At 35.8% G+C, this 15,818-nt stretch overlaps 1 protein-coding gene and 1 long non-coding RNA gene across 2 annotated transcripts in view; both read left to right on the top strand.

Moving 5' to 3' along the window:
- The window catches only part of LOC120597625 (uncharacterized), a 14,757-nt gene extending 11,548 nt beyond the window's left edge, over positions 1–3,209 (top strand). The window contains exon 2 of the long non-coding RNA XR_005651425.1: positions 3,059–3,209. This is a non-coding gene — a long non-coding RNA (uncharacterized LOC120597625). The remainder of the gene's footprint in view (positions 1–3,058) is intronic.
- Positions 1–15,818, top strand: part of BLTP3A (bridge-like lipid transfer protein family member 3A) — a 59,499-nt gene that overhangs the window by 14,467 nt on the left and 29,214 nt on the right. Inside the window, exons 2-4 of the mRNA XM_039856179.1 lie at positions 9,465–9,627; positions 9,714–9,752; positions 10,466–10,557. Coding sequence (XP_039712113.1) covers positions 9,465–9,627; positions 9,714–9,752; positions 10,466–10,557 — 294 coding nt within the window. The remainder of the gene's footprint in view (positions 1–9,464; positions 9,628–9,713; positions 9,753–10,465; positions 10,558–15,818) is intronic.

Here is a 15,818-nt window from a genome sequence, read left to right as displayed (position 1 = left end):
TGCCATTCTGATTGAGTGTCCTTGGCTTTCCCATCCTCTATATAGGTCATTTGATCCTCTTCTTTATTCACTCTGTGTATTCCATTTAATATACTTCTCATCTCAGATAATGTGTTCTTCATTTCAGACTGGTTCCCTTTTATAATTTCTATTTTTATGTTTTTTATCTCTTTGTTAAAGTTGTCACTGAATTCATCTAGACTTCCCCTAAGTTCATTGAGCATCTTTATAATCAGTGTTTTGAACTCTGCATCTGTTAGATTACTTGGCTCCATTATATCTGGATCTCTGTTCTGTTCTCTCGTATGGTTTCTGTTTCTTTGTCTTCCCATTTTGGCTGCCTTTCTGTGTCTGTTTCTATGTACCAGGCAAAGCTCTTAAGTCTCCTGTTCTTATTAGTGTGATTTTGTGTAGTAGGTGTCCAGAGGCACAGTCCTGAGAGAAGTTCAGCAGCAGGCCAATTTTAGCCCCAGCCTGAGTTCCTCTGGGGCCACCTGTTAAGATTCAGCAAGCAATTCACAGATGCTGTGCTTATAGTTGCCTCAAAAGACCACACCAGAAACTGAGGACAGCAGCCCCCAGTGTGAGTCTAGGCACTGCTCAGCAAGGAGGACCAGACTTGCTGAGGACACACCTGGATATGACTTGGGTGGGGCCTTGAGTTGGGGGAGGAGGAGTTTCAGGGAATTCTCTGGGCAGAGTGACCTCTATTATCCAGGTTGATGACATCTCAGCTATGGTGACTCTGTGTCCGCACACTGGGAGAGGGGAGGGCTGAACAGAGGAACAATGGATACCACCAGCACTTCTGCCCAGGAGAGAACTTCACCTCTGGTCCTCACTCCAACAACTCAGTGTTCCCCTGTTCCTGGTGACCCCCATGTAGCCCACTGGGTGCTGGTGCTCAGAGCAAGCAGATCTGTCACCACGAAAGTTTGCTTGCAGACATGGCCCTTTTAAGAAGTGATCTGCAGCTGCTAGCTCTTGCTGCTGTAGCCTCTGACCCACTCAGCTGCTCAGACTGGGCATCCTCGCATCTTCGCCTCCTACCTTCTATCATTGCAGGCTGATTAATTATTTTTCTCCTTAGTTGTAGTGCTTCCATCATCTAAATCCCAGGTGACTTTCCTTGCTGTTTGTTCCATGTTTCTGTCACAACTTTGATGTGGTCACAAGAGGGATGAACAAAGCCTCTATCATCTATGCCATTTTTTCCCAGAAGCCCCTGGCCCTGATAGTTTTATTGGTGATTTCCATTGAACTTTTAAGGAAGAAATAATACCTAGTTAACACAAATTATTTTAGGGAATAAAGAAGGGAAACACTTCCAAACTTGTTTAATAAATCTATTATAACTTTGGTAATAAAAACCTGATAAAGACGTTGCAGACAACATGAATATCTATGTAGAGAATCTTATGGCTTCTTTTAAAAAAATGTTCTTAGAACTAATAAGTTAGTTTAATAAGGTTGCTGATTTCAAGATCAACATGCAAATATCAATTGTATATTCGAAGATTGGAAATGTTGAAGCAAAACTTATCTATTCACAGGTGATATAATTGTTTACATAAAAAATCCTAAAGAATCTACAAAACAATTATCAGAGCAAATAACTGAATTTAGTAAGGTCGCAGGAGACAGGGTCAATGTAGAATTATCACTTCTGCTATCTTTTAGCAGCTAACGACTAAAATATACATTTCCTTTACAATAGTGCCAAAAATATTAAGTATATAGATAAATTTAAGAAAAGATGTATACTAAAACTATAAAACATTGCTGAGAAGAGTTAAAGAAGACCTAAATCTAAATAAATATGCCATATCTTGAATGTATACTATGTTCAAGGATAGGCAGGCTGATTTTTAATATGCCTAATCTCTCCAAATTGAGCTACAGAGTCAGTGCTGTAGTTTTTCAGCAGGTTGTTTTTTTTCCCCCCTGACAAATTGGCAGGCTGATTTAAAAATTTATATGGAAATGAAAAGGACCGAGAATGGTCAAAATAATGTTGGAAAAAAAAAAAGAAAGGATTTGTAATATGTATTTTCAAGATTTAAAATGAAGTTACAGTAATAAAGATATATATATATGTGTATGTGTGTGTGTATATATATATATATATATATATATATATATATATATAGGTTATAGGCGTTATATATATTAGCATATATAAAGTTGCATAATGACAGATCTGGGGGCAGAACAAAATAAACTCAGAAAGGGGGCTTTTGAATCGGTATATAAATAACTCTCAAATAACAAAAAACCACTTAAAAAAACCAATGTTGGTAAAACAGATGCAACTAGAAGAAAGAGTAATTTCTCCCATGAAGCGTTATTATATATTTGCTTATGTAGAAGTTTTAAGAGTAAACTTCTTAGGAGAGTAATCTTATTAGCCTCTACAATTGAATAACATATTTCAGCAGATTATCTGGGATGGAATGTTAGCTATGTTAGTGATTGAGGTGTTTTGTTTAGATGATGCAGGCATCCTGTATCTGAATCAACTGCTGCAGGTTATGTTGTGTTATATCTTTGCTTAAAGACAAGCCTGTGGTATGGCTGAGAAGTGAAAATACTTAGATGTAGATTTGGATAGGAAGCTTAGAAGCCAAGGATTGGACTGTGATCACCTTAGTGGAAAAAGTAGCAAAGGAAGCAAAGTGTATTTGCGAACATTTTAATTCTTCTGTGAAAGTTCAGTTTCTGTGGGATCTGAAGCAGACTGATTATTGCAATTTATGAACCCTATTATTAGCAATGCAGATACTGAATTCTAGGATGCAGGTAGTGGGAGAGTTGAATGAATACTGAGTTAAGTCCCATTTCTACCATTTACTTATTCCCAGCTTTACCACTGGCTAGCTGTGATTCTTGGGCAAGTCATTTAACTTTCTGACCACTTGTGAATTATAGATTTGGACTAAAGATTAAGAGCTTTTTTAGCTCTGAAATTCTGTGAATCTACAAATCTAAGAATTCTCACTTAACATTGTACATTTTCACAAAGATGTCTGAGAGCCTTTCTCTGTTGTCTCTTTGGCAGATTGCAGTCCTTTGGCAGAAATGGAACCTGATCAAAATCTGTTTTTCCAACTCAATTGCATCTTAGCGTCTATGCTCTGTGACAGTTAACAGATGGCCAGAAAATGTTTTCCCATATACTTGAAGTTGAATAAATAGTAAGCTTTCATTGACCTTTTCAGCCTCTCTTAGACTCAGTGATATCATCCTCAATTAGGAACACAAATGCTGAATAAAGTTTGTGCCAGGGACTGTGGGGTGGTTTCAGATCAAATCTTAGATCAGTGATTTCCTTGGTTGAGCAAACCTACACAAATTTCCTTCACAATGTCTGGCCCCATGGATCACCTTTTTACTTATTCTTTGTTATTACTATAAAATGTGGACAGATTTAGTTAAATTCTTACTGCCTTTTCTGAGAAAGTAATGAGGTGATATCCATTTTTTGTTGAATCCTAAAAGTAAATTGATAAATGGAAAAGGAAATACATGTATCATTATTATTCTTTTGGAAGAACAGCCCTTGGTGTTCCAGCAGACCTACATATACTATTAGCAGTCCTTAGTGTACTTGAAGAATTCTCGTTTGTTAAGCTTTTGATGGTTATTTGCATATTTGATCATACCCTGTGTGGTCTCGTTAGTGTCTTGGTAGAGATTGGACATTACTGCTGAAATGGTGGTGAATTAGCCCTGGGCATACTTAAGAAAGATTTTGTTAATCTGATTGGGTTGGTAAAAGTTCAGAAACGTTTTTTGGTGGAGTTACACTATAACTTTACCCACCAAAGTTTAGATTTATTCTTCTTACAGAGGTTAAGCGGTCCATGGTAAAGAGGAAAGGGAAAAAATGTCCTCCAACCATCTCTGAGACAGCTTATAAATCCATTCTGTGCCAGGTATGTTTTGGAGGAACGCAATATTAAGAGAAGATGTTAGTAGAAACAAGACAGTGCAGTGAAGCATACCTGGGTTCATACTCTGCCTCTGTCTCTTCCTGCCCTGTCACCTTGGGCAAATTACTTCACATCTGAACCTCATGCTCTTTCAAATAGGGGAAAATGAAGAATTGTGAAGACTAATTGAGACAAAAGTTTAAGTTCCTTAGTTTAATGCCTGATACAAAAGTAAAATGTCATTATCATTAGTAGTCTGGTTCTGCTAATCCAGGTCAGAAAATGAAGCTTTCCCCAACTTGTGGTGTACAAAATAAATTATATTTTAAAATGACTTGTAGTTGTCCAAAGGACATTGATCTGGCCCAGCCTATAGGATAAAAAGACAAAATTATTTTAAGCTGAGTGTCCATTAACATACTCAGTGGTGGCCTAGCAAAAGATGTTAAATCAGACAGAATAAAAATGTCTGGGGAAAAAGTTAAGAGGGATTGTGTGAATAGATAGAGACTGAGTCAAGTAATCTCTGTAGAGAGATTCTCTAGTCTGATAGTCAAAAAATTATCTAGTAAAATGAAGTTTATTCTCTTGCTTTTTGTTCTGTGCCCTTCCCAGAAATATGAATGGTCATCTTTCACTGGGAGCCTCATCTGCTTTGGGGCGGGAAGACAGGTTTTGTGCTTTTCCGGTTGTTTCTCTGTGTTAGTAATGTTGATGAGGGTAGGTTGCCAATTGGCTGATGAGCAGCCTTCACTGAGGTTAGTCTCCAGTCCTGGCTGGCTGGTGTTCACTCAGTGCATCATTCCCAAGACAATCAGAAATGTAAGTCCACCTGGTTATTGTCAGAACTACCCTGGAGAAGTCAATGCTGTCATTTGCCAGTTGTCATGCCTACAGAGTTCATAGAACTCTGTCAGTTGCCAACTATGGGCCTGTTTTCAGTTGGTTGGCCTGGTCTTTGCAAGCTTGGTTTTGACTGACTCCATTGATAATTTTATTCCCTGTCCTCTGTTGTTCTCTTGTGACCCATTAGTACTAGAGAGACAAGGGATGAAAATCTATTCCTAGAGTCAAAGTGATATATAATGGGTAGGATTTCTGGGGAATATTAATTCAGTTTTAACTTTGTTCAGATTTCAATTTCTAGATACCTAGATTAAAAGGATAGAAATAAGTATCCTGGGAATAGAGGATGCTACATTGAGGTAGAAAGGTAGATCTGAGGGGTTGTCTCTTGAAGAAAACCTGAGTCCTAGGATAATAATCTAAGCCTTCTAAACATTTTTTTAAATTGACATACAATATTATATTAGTTTTTGTTATACAATGTAATGATTTGACATTTATATACGTTGTGAAATGAGCACCTAAACCTTTTCTTTTTTAAAAGATAATAATTTAAGCCTTTTCTAGAAGGAGAGAATAGTAGAATCCAGAAATAACAATGATTATGATTTATTTATTGAACATTTAATAAATGCCAGGTATTTAATTCATGTTATTTAGCTCTTTAATCTCAGCAGCCTTGTGATGTTTGTTGAACAGTTTGCCTAAAGTCGCAGCATTAGTAAGTAAGAGAGCCTGGGTTTGAGTCCAAGTCTAACTCTAAAGCCGGTGCTCTTAACCACTGAGCCATAATAAGAACATAAGTTGAGAAGTTTGTTTCCAAGGAATGGATTTATGCATCTCTTCTCCATCTGCAGCCTCTATTTTCTCTTATTTGAATTTTTTTAGCTGGTTAACTGAAACCTCAGATTAAGCCATTTTCAAACTTTAGAGAACAGAAGAAATTACTTTGAGTTTGTTAAAAATTCAAATTCTTTACCCTTTCCCATTGTGATTCAGTGTATCTGGTGTGATCCAGTAATCTGCAGGTTAAGATAAACATACCAAAGTGATTTCACCCATGTGATCAGAGAAGAGTAGTTTGAGACACATTGCCCTAAATACTGGCAAGGTTAAGAGAAAATGTAACACAATCACATACTTTTTTTTTTCAAGGCTTCTAAATGACATTTATTTTATATGGAGCTGTAAATAGAGTTAGATTTTTCATAGAATACAATGTAGACATTAAATTTATGGTACCTATTTAGTATAATCACTGCGAATGTCAGTACTAAGAAACGGTATTGTTTCATTTTATTTGAAGTATGTTCCTCTTTTTTTCAGAGAGGAACATACTTGAAAAGGTTCCTGTCACTTTCTTTTCTTTAAAATGCCTTTTTATCATAAAGTAGCTTGTGGTAGCGAGTCTCAGTTTTTTCCCTGCTCTTGCTTATTAAAGGGCTTATTACTCCCATCTCTGACAGTGTCTCATTCCTGCCATGATTTTCAGCTAAGGTAGGGAGAATCATGTGGGAGGACAGAAGGAACTAATTTTATGTCTTCAGATATTCTTATCTTTAAGACTAATGCTTCTGGAGGATGCCTTGCCCCAGTTTCTGAGCTAATGTGGCTTTCCTAAACAGTTAACAATAGAGGAAGAGTCACTAGGAAGAAATCATAATTGTAATATTTAAATATTCAAGGGGCTTGAAAAAGAAGCCTGCCTGTACCTAGCGATTACAAATAATGTTAAGTTCTGTTTTCTGCTTCCCGTTCCTTTCCTTCCCTCAGGACCACATTTCCTCTACGTTCCTTAGGGGCATGCACCATATCTTTTACTTTCAGTTGTTGTTTGATGTAAATGGAAGTGTTTAAAATGTTCTTTTTTTTCTTTTATACCTCAGTCCTGTTTCCTTGTAGGTAGCCGTTCCTTGTAGGAATAAAGGAGTTCTTTCCCTCTGTGGCAAGTTTTCAGAGGATTGTCTTTTTGATTCAGAGAATAAAATTGGTTCATACTCAGTAAATATTGATTTAAACTTCTTTTTATCTATTAAAATGAGTAAAACTATATGTAAGGGTCTGGGATTTTATTTTACCCTATTTAGAAGCTAATAATTAGCCTCCTCCAGTTCATGGATATGGCAGAACACATGAGACTCCTGAATCAGAGACACAGGACTTAATTGCTCATGGCCCACCAAACAGTATAAACATATGTTTGTATCAGTTCCCTTTACCCCCACCCCCAGGTCTCATGGGAGTGACATGAATGGGCCCAGATGGATACCTGCACATGTATTATAGGAATGGAACATTGAGCTTGGGGAATCTATTGCTTTTGGTAAGTGATAAGCAAGCCAACTCTTTGTCCTGGAGTGGTACATTACTTCATTCCTCAAAGCTGCTTTTTGTAACACAGTCCTGAGAAGTGGTCTGGACAAGGAGTGGTCAGGGTTGTGTGTTTTTGGCATACTCAACAAGACCATGTAGCAGTGTTAGAGACCTCCTATGGCAGAGTACTCCCAATAGTAAGTACATACAATAAGTAATTGACAGGAATCTTAGAAAGATTTATTATGAAATATTTGCCATTTAAAATGGTAAAAACAGTAGTATAATGAACAGCCATATAGTCACCCCCCAACTTGAGAAAATTCCTGTGGACCCCTCCCCTTGTCCCACAGGTAAGCACTTTCCTGATTTGTTATCATGCCAATGCATTCCGTCTGTATCCCTTATTATCTACAGTATTGTTTTGCATATTTATAAACTTAAAAATTTTTTTACTATCATTTAAAAAATTGTTAAAGAGCCTTTTTGCATAATATTACCATTCTAGACATTATAGAAAAAAATTTAAAGATAAAACTCTTGCATGTCATGATCTTATGGTTCAAGGAAAACCAAAAACACTAAATACACAGTACAGTATAAGGAAAGGATGTGGGTGAAAAATAAAAATTGGTAAGCAATATATAATTCTAAAGTCAACTATTAGCATCTAGTATATATAAGGGCTAAGTATAGTTGTGGATGGAGGGCAAGATACAATTAATTATTGTGGTGAAAAATAGTGATTATGAGAGGCAGTGACAGTGATAATTACAAGGATGAGATTCATCTAGATACTTTGTCATACAGGAGAGAGGATTATGCTACGAAGAACTGGGATTATATTGATCCAGCCAAAAGAGATGAGAGAAGGGAGCTGGGAATAGTTAGCCATCAAGGTAGTTAGCTAAGAGGTATGTAGGCTCAGCATTCTGTTAGGTAACCATTTTAATAAAGAAGGATGGCTAAGACTAAGCCACTGATATCAAAGGACTTAACATCTGATTAATTGCACAGGGATGGTTACATATGGGAGAATTAGAGAACATCCTAAGAACCTAAATGTTTAATGGGAGTTGCAGCAGTTAGGGCCAGAAAGCCTTGATGTGAAGTCTTGAGTTGGACTTGAATAGCAGATCATGATGAGGGTGCTCCAGGAAAAGGAGTAGGTGGTGAGAGTACATGAGCAAAGACTGGAGAAAATGATTGTGAAACAGTCACAAGATTGAGAAAACTGAAGACCTGTGTGACTTGTTTATGTCCAGGCCACTTGACCTATAGAGTTTTCCATAGTCTGTATTTTGTTAATTGTATACTTACGGTGCTGTTCAGCAGTTTTCCTTTCCTGTATTTCCTGCAAATTAGCAGCTAGACCCAACAGCATGATGAGATTCAGGTTCAATCTCTTTGGCAAGACTGTGAGTGGTTGTATGTTCTTTTATCACATCAAAGATATGTGGAAGGGTCTGCAGTTTCATTTTACGCTACTTACCAAACTAATAATTAGCCTGTTAATGTTTCATTTTCTAACTTCATAGAGCTCCCTCTTCTGTTGTTTCAAGTATTGTTAAAAAATATATAATGGCTTGCTTTCTGAGATATCTTGGTCTGCCTCCCACCCCCTACTTTAATTGGACTCTTTTTTTCATTTCTGTTATCCCTGTCTTGCTCAGTTTAGATTCCTCTCCCAGCAGTTTCTTCTTAGTGTGGGGGCCCTGTCTTGGGAAGGAGCCTTGTTTAGTTCTAAGAATTTATAGAGTTAGACTGCTCCAGCTCCTTTGGGCTTCACTGGCGACCTCTTGCAATGGATAGAATCCTTCCAGTTTCGGATGCTATTCTCAAAATGGCCCACGTTGTTTTTCACGTAGCACTTGGTTATCCTGTTCTTGGATCTTTCAGATGCCCTATTGCCTCCCTCTATGTTCATTTGCACAGCTGCTTGTGTACTCAGGTCTTGTGGCTATTGATGTTTTCTCCCCTCCTGCTTGTATATGGGGGGTTAGAAAGATGCTTTATCTTCTAGTTTTGTTTTAAATGTTATCAATGGGCTTTTTGTGTTGCTATCTAGTTGCTCTGTCTTTTTATGTAGGGATTCAGAAATATCAAAAAGCTATATTGCCCTTGCTGCAGCCATTTCCTCAGGATCTGTATTGTAGGTTCTTGAGTAGAAAGATGACATAATCATGGGAATGGTAGGTCTCACCTAACATCTTACATGGCAGAGACACAGTATGTTATCTAATGACGTTAGATAACACACAAATGTTATCTAATGACGTTCTCTTTTCTCTAAATTCAGAAGTGTTATTGTCCATAATGCCTGTTTAGAAGAGTCCTATGGAAATTATAGTTTCTTATCATTACTCTTTTCAGGTTCACTAAGAATCTTTCCCCAGACAAAATCAACTTGAGCACCCTGAAAGGAGAGGGTCAGCTTACCAACCTGGAGCTGGATGAAGAGGTTCTACAGAATGTACTGGAGCTGCCCACTTGGTTAGCCATCACTCGGGTCTACTGCAACAGGGCCTCCATCCGGGTGAGAATGGTGGTCAGAGGGCTAATGTCCTCTTTGGCCGGCCGGCCTGCTTTCCACAGCTCTGAGTCTTTGCTTTCCTCTTTCAGATCCAGTGGACAAAATTGAAGACGCACCCAATTTGCTTGGTACTGGCATTTCTTGATTGCAAGTAATCGAATGGGGATGGCTGGGGTAGGGTTTTAAAAGATCTAAGAGAAGATGGGGAGGATTCCTGATAGGCTGTCCCTTTTGGGAGTAGTGAATGCTTCTGTGTGGCCTGTGAGTTCTCTCTCAGACAGAATGACTATTGTCTGGACTTATTCTGGAACTGCTGGGCAGTATAGGAATTAACAAAGACACACAAGGCCCAGGAGTTCTGAGTTTGTTTTGTTTTCTTTTGTTGTTTTTCATGACAAATTTTGCTGCCCACATACTACTTTTAGATTTCCCTATTTTCTCTTGGGAACCTGACAGAGGGAAAATTAGAGGTCTCAATTCATATGGACTGTTGAGTGATTATCAGCTGAAAGCTATTCAGGAACTGATTGATACATGTCTTTATCCCAAAGACTAGAATCCCCAGGAACAGTAATATCTCTGTAGCTTGGATTTATGTTTTAGTTTTCTGCTGTGAGCTAATCCTATACTTGTCATGGAGTTCGGCTGCTATTTTAAATGGAAGGAGAAAAGTGAGATCTCTCCTTGTAGCTCAGTTCGTTCGTTCATTCATTCAATAAATATTGTCTTCCCACTGTGAGCATAGCAGTCAACTAGTCCCTGGAGACCAAAGATGAATAAGACAGTCTGTGCTGTGTGGATTTTTGTACAGACGCTTACTTCGTCATGTCTTTTATTTCAGTGTCTGGATAAGGTAGAGGTGGAGATGAAGACATGTGAGGAGCCTCGGCCTCCCAATGGACAGTCTCCCATTGCTCTCGCTGCAGGACAGAGGTTAGTTGGAAACATTAACTGTTCCAGATCACCCTTTAGTTAAAAAATAAAAACTTTATTATGGAAAATTTAAAACATACACTAAAGTAGAGAGAATAGTGTAATGAACCCCCATGCACCCAAGATCTAACTTCAACAGTTATTAACATATTTTGCCATTTTCCCCCATCTTTCTTTTACCTCTTTGTGGCTATGTGTGTGTTTGTGCTATAGTAATTGGAAACAAATCCCTGACTATATAATTCCACCTGTAAGTATTTCTGTATTATGTATCGTTAATGAAGACTGGGAAGAAAGAAGAAAAAGACCCCTGCAATACTGTTATCACAATTAATAAAATTAACAGCAATTTCTCTTAATATTATCTAATATGAATTTCATATTCAATTTCCTGAATTGTTTCTAATAGATTTTTTACACTATAGTGTGGATCAAAAGAGCTCTACACATTATTTTAGGTGATATGAGTTTTAAAGCTTTTTAATTCTAACCACCTCCCCCCCACACTTTTAATAAATATACTATTCATTTGTAGAAACTGGATTGTTTTTTTCTAAAGAATTTCCCACATTTTATATTTTTGGCTGATTATTTCTTCAAGTTATTTAAAATGTTTCTCATTTAATCTGGTAGTTAGATTTAAAGTTTTGATTTGATTTAATTTTTTTTTTAATAATAATATTTCAGAAATGGTACTATGTATTTCCTATTGTAACATATCTGGAGACACCTAACGTCACTATGGTTAAGATTAATTAGTGGATGCAAATGATGTTGGCCTCATTTGTCCATTATGATAAGATCCTTACCTACTTTCCACCAATGGTTTAAGGACCATTGATGATAGTTGTCTAGGTCCTTTATTTCATTGTGGGATACAAAATAGGGATTTTATAACTATTTTCTTCTTATTGCATTTATTAGCTATGGTCTTTAAAGAATGTTCTTTTACCAACTATTTGATTATCCTGAAATATAGTTTGTACAGGAATGTCAGGATAAATGCTAGATTATTTACCTTTATCACATTTAAGAATTATGTACACCTAAACCAGATACAATGTTATTTATAAATTATATCTCAACAGAAAAAGAATTATGAGTTGACACCCTAATAATCTCCAGAGAATTATTTTAGGTGGTGGGGGGAAGAAGGAGGCTTATCGTTTTGAATTTATGGATGTTTTTTTTTTAGTTTTATTAGGGTGAAATGGACATAAAATAGACTGCATATCTATAAAGTATACAATTTGATAAGTTTTGGCGTTTGCATATACCCATGAAACCGTCAACACAATCAAGATAATGAACATATCTGTCACCCCTATACATAGCGTTATTCTTCTTTGTATCCTCTCCCTTCCCTTTCCCACCCCCTCTTATTCCCAGACAAACACTGGTTCTCTGTCACTGTAGATTAGTTTGCATTTTTATAATTTTATATAAATGAAATTATATAGTACGTACTTTTTTTTGGTCTGACGTCTTTTAGTGAGCATAATTTTGAGATTCATCCATGTTGTTAAGTTATCAATAGTGCATTCCCATTATTGCTGAATAATATTATTTCATTGTGTGGATATACCAGTTTATTTATCCATTCACTTGTTGATGGACTTTTCTTTCCATTTTTTGACTATCGTGAATAATGCTGCTATGAATATTTATATACAAGTTTTTGTGTGGTTATGTGCTTTTATTTCTCTTGGGTAAACACCTAGGAATGGTGTGCTTGAGTGGTATGGTGGGTAAGGATTTAACTTTTTAAGAAACTGTCAAACTCTTCCAGAACGGCTTACTATTTTACATTCTTTTTACATACTTTCACATTTTACATTTTTTATGTCCTATGTTTACATTGACTTTTTTGGTTTTTGCTTTTAATTTGAATTTACTTTTTAAATATGTTTGTTGTATGTCATACTTTTACAGTCATTATTCTTTTTGGTGTTCAGATATCCCTATCTTTGGCTAGTGAGAATCTTTCAGAGTCACTTCCTGAGTCCTTTGGACAAGACCCTGGTAATTGTCCTGCTTTTAGACAGAGCAAGATGTTTTAGGCTTCTCTTTACATCCTTACCTCAGACCTGGAATCAAACATTTCTCCAAGGAACCCTAATTCCTTTTAGTGAGAAATATTATTTAGAGACTGCGGTCTGGGCAAAATGGTATTCATTGAATTATCATTGCTTTAAGGGCTTTTCAGTGTTTAGTTCTAGGGCAAAGGTATTTTTAAGAAAAAGAAAAATAAATCATGATGATATCCTGATATTTCTCAATTTAAAAAAGAGGATTTGAGTTAACTTTTTAGATTTAATATTTGTATTTTTTATTCATGTGCCGAATCTTGCTTCCTAACAACAATAACATAGTAATAAATGATTTACTTTTTTAATAGTTTCAAAAAATAACAAAACTAATATTATAACTATCAATAAAACTACTGAATGCAGTATATTTCTATGTGTATGTATATGTTTTAACTTTTTGATATATCCAATTAGGAATGTGTGGTCAAAATACTGTGTTTTAAAGTCACTTGAAGTCATTCTTTATATATTTGGGTATTAATTTGACATATAGAGAGGTACATTTTTTTTTTTCCTGAGGACAATTTTTTATTGCAGTTTTAGTTTCACAGTAATATTAAGAGGAAGGTATGGAGATTTCCCATGTATCCTTACCCCCATGCATGCATAGCCTCCCCCATTATCAACGTCCTCCACTGGAGTGGTACATTTGTTAACAATTGATTAACCTACATTAACACGTCATAATCACCCAAAGTCCATAGTTTACATTAAAGTTCACTCCTGTTGGTACATTTTGTGTATCCATCGTGATAGCATCATACAGTGTATTTTCACTGCCCTAAAAATCCTCTGTGCTCCACCTATTTGACTCTCTCCCCACCCTTAACCCTTGGCAATCAGTGGTCTTTTTACTGTCTCCATAGCTTTTCCTTTTCTAGAATGTTATATAGTTGGAATCATACAGTGATTCTGTAATTTTAGAATGGCTTCTTTCACTTAGTAATATGCATTTAAGGTTCCTTCATGTCTTTTCATGTTATTTCCTCCATGTCATTTCTTTTTAGTGCTAAAGTATATTCAATTGTCTGGGTGTACCACAGTTTATTTATCCATTTACCTTCTGAAGGGCATCTTGGTTGCTTCCAAATTTTGGCAGTTATGACTAATGCTGCTTTTAATGTCCACATGCAAGTTTTTGTGTGGACATAAGTTCTCATCTCCTTTGGGTGAATATGAAGGAGCGTCATTGCTAGTTTGTATGGTAAGAGTATGTTTACATTCGAAAGAAACCACTAAGACTGTCTTCCAAAGTGGTTTTATAATTTTCCATTCCCACCAAAGATCAGTGAGAGTTCCTGCTGCTTCACATCCTCCTTACCACTTGATGTTGTCAGTGTTCTGGATTTTTGCTATTCCAATAGGTGTGTAGTAGGAGTAGGATCTTGTTTTAATTTGCATTTCCCTGATGACATATGATGTAGAAAATCTTTTCGTATGCCTCTTTGCCACTTGTATATCTTTGATAAGGTTTCTATTAAGGTCTTTGGACTATTTTCTAATTGGGTTGTTTGGTTTTTTATTGAGTTTTAGAGTTCTTTGTATATTTTGGTAACAGTCTTATCAGATGTGTCTTTTGCCAGTATTTTTTCCCAGTTTGTGGCCTGTCTTCTCATTCTCTGTCTTTTACAGAACAGAAATTTTTAATTTAATGAAGTCCAGTTTATCCATTCTTTCATGGATCATGTCTTTGGTGGTGTTGTATCTAAAATTGCATCACCATTCCCAAGGTCATCTAGGTTTTCTCGTATATTATCTCCTAGGAGTTTTATATCAGTTTGTTTTTAATTTTTTAATTGTTTTTAAATTTATTTTTTTAACTATATAAAATTAAATGGTTCCAAAGTTAAAACTATAAAACATGTATTACAAATAATCTTCTACTCCGTGGGTGCATTGTCACTCTTAATGTTGTTTTCTTGTTGAACAGAAATTATTAATTCTAATGTAGTCTAGTATATCTATTTTTCTTTTTATGGTTGGTACTTTTTTGTCTTGTTTAAGGAATCTTTTCCTATCCTAAGTCATGAAAATATTCTCTGTTTTCTTCTAAAAGCTTTGTTATTTGATCTTTCACTTTTAGATCTCAGTCAACCTTGAAACTGATTTTTTTTTGGCTTAATTAAGATAGGGGTTCATATTTTTGTTCTCTATAGATAGCCTCAGATTGACTGTGCACTGTTATTGACAAAAACATCTTTTTATACTACACTGTCACCTTTGTCTTTTCTTTTTTTTCAACTAAGTTTATTGGGGGAACATTGGTTAATACAATTATATAATTTTCAGGTGTACATTATTATTTGACATCTGTATATTCTACTGTGTGATTACCATCCAAAGTCCCATTTCCTTCAGCTACCATATATTTGATCTCCTTTACCCACTTGTCACCTTTGTCTTAAATCAAGTGATTCCCAGTGTAGTTTTGATTTTTGAGTGAGATTGAACATCATTTTTGTTTAATATCTGTTTACATTTATTTTTCTGTGAACTGTCCATACTTTGTCCTATTGGACCGTTGGTGTTTTTCTTCTCAAGTTTTTGAAGCTCTTTATACATTAGAGATATTAGCTATTTATGACATAAATTACAAATATACATCTACAGTTGGCCCTTGAACAACATGGGTTTGAACTGTACAGGTCCACTTATACAAAGATTTTTTTCAATAAATATCTACAATACTGTAAATGTGTTTTCTTTTCCTTATTCTATTAATAATATTTCTTTCTCTAGCTTACCTTATTATAAGAGTACATTATATAATTCACATAACATACAAAATATGTGTTAATCAACTGTTTGTTATTGGTAAGGCTTCCAATAACGTAAGGCTCTTAGTTAAGTTTCTAGAGAGTTGAAAATTTTATGTGCATTTTTGACTGCGGGGAGGGGTAGTGGGGTAAGTGCCCCTAACCCCCACGTTATTCAAGGGTCAACTTTATATGTATGTTTGTTTTAGTTTTAAATTTCAAGACCTTCTTTTCATTTGTTGTAATAGAATTGATTTCACTTATATGTCAAGAATGTCTTTGTTTTCCATATCCAGAAGTACTTCAAGATGGCCTTCATTCTTCCTTGTCATTTCTGGCCTCTCACTTTGAAAGTGTAGTTGTGGTCTTTGGGATATATTTGATAGGGTAAAGGTGGAACTGTCCTTGATTATAT

The sequence above is a fragment of the Pteropus medius genome, unplaced genomic scaffold, assembly GCF_902729225.1.
Source record: "Pteropus medius unplaced genomic scaffold, Ma_sr-lr_union100, whole genome shotgun sequence".
NCBI lineage: Eukaryota > Metazoa > Chordata > Mammalia > Chiroptera > Pteropodidae > Pteropus > Pteropus medius.
This window is presented reverse-complemented; position numbering and strand designations above follow the sequence as displayed.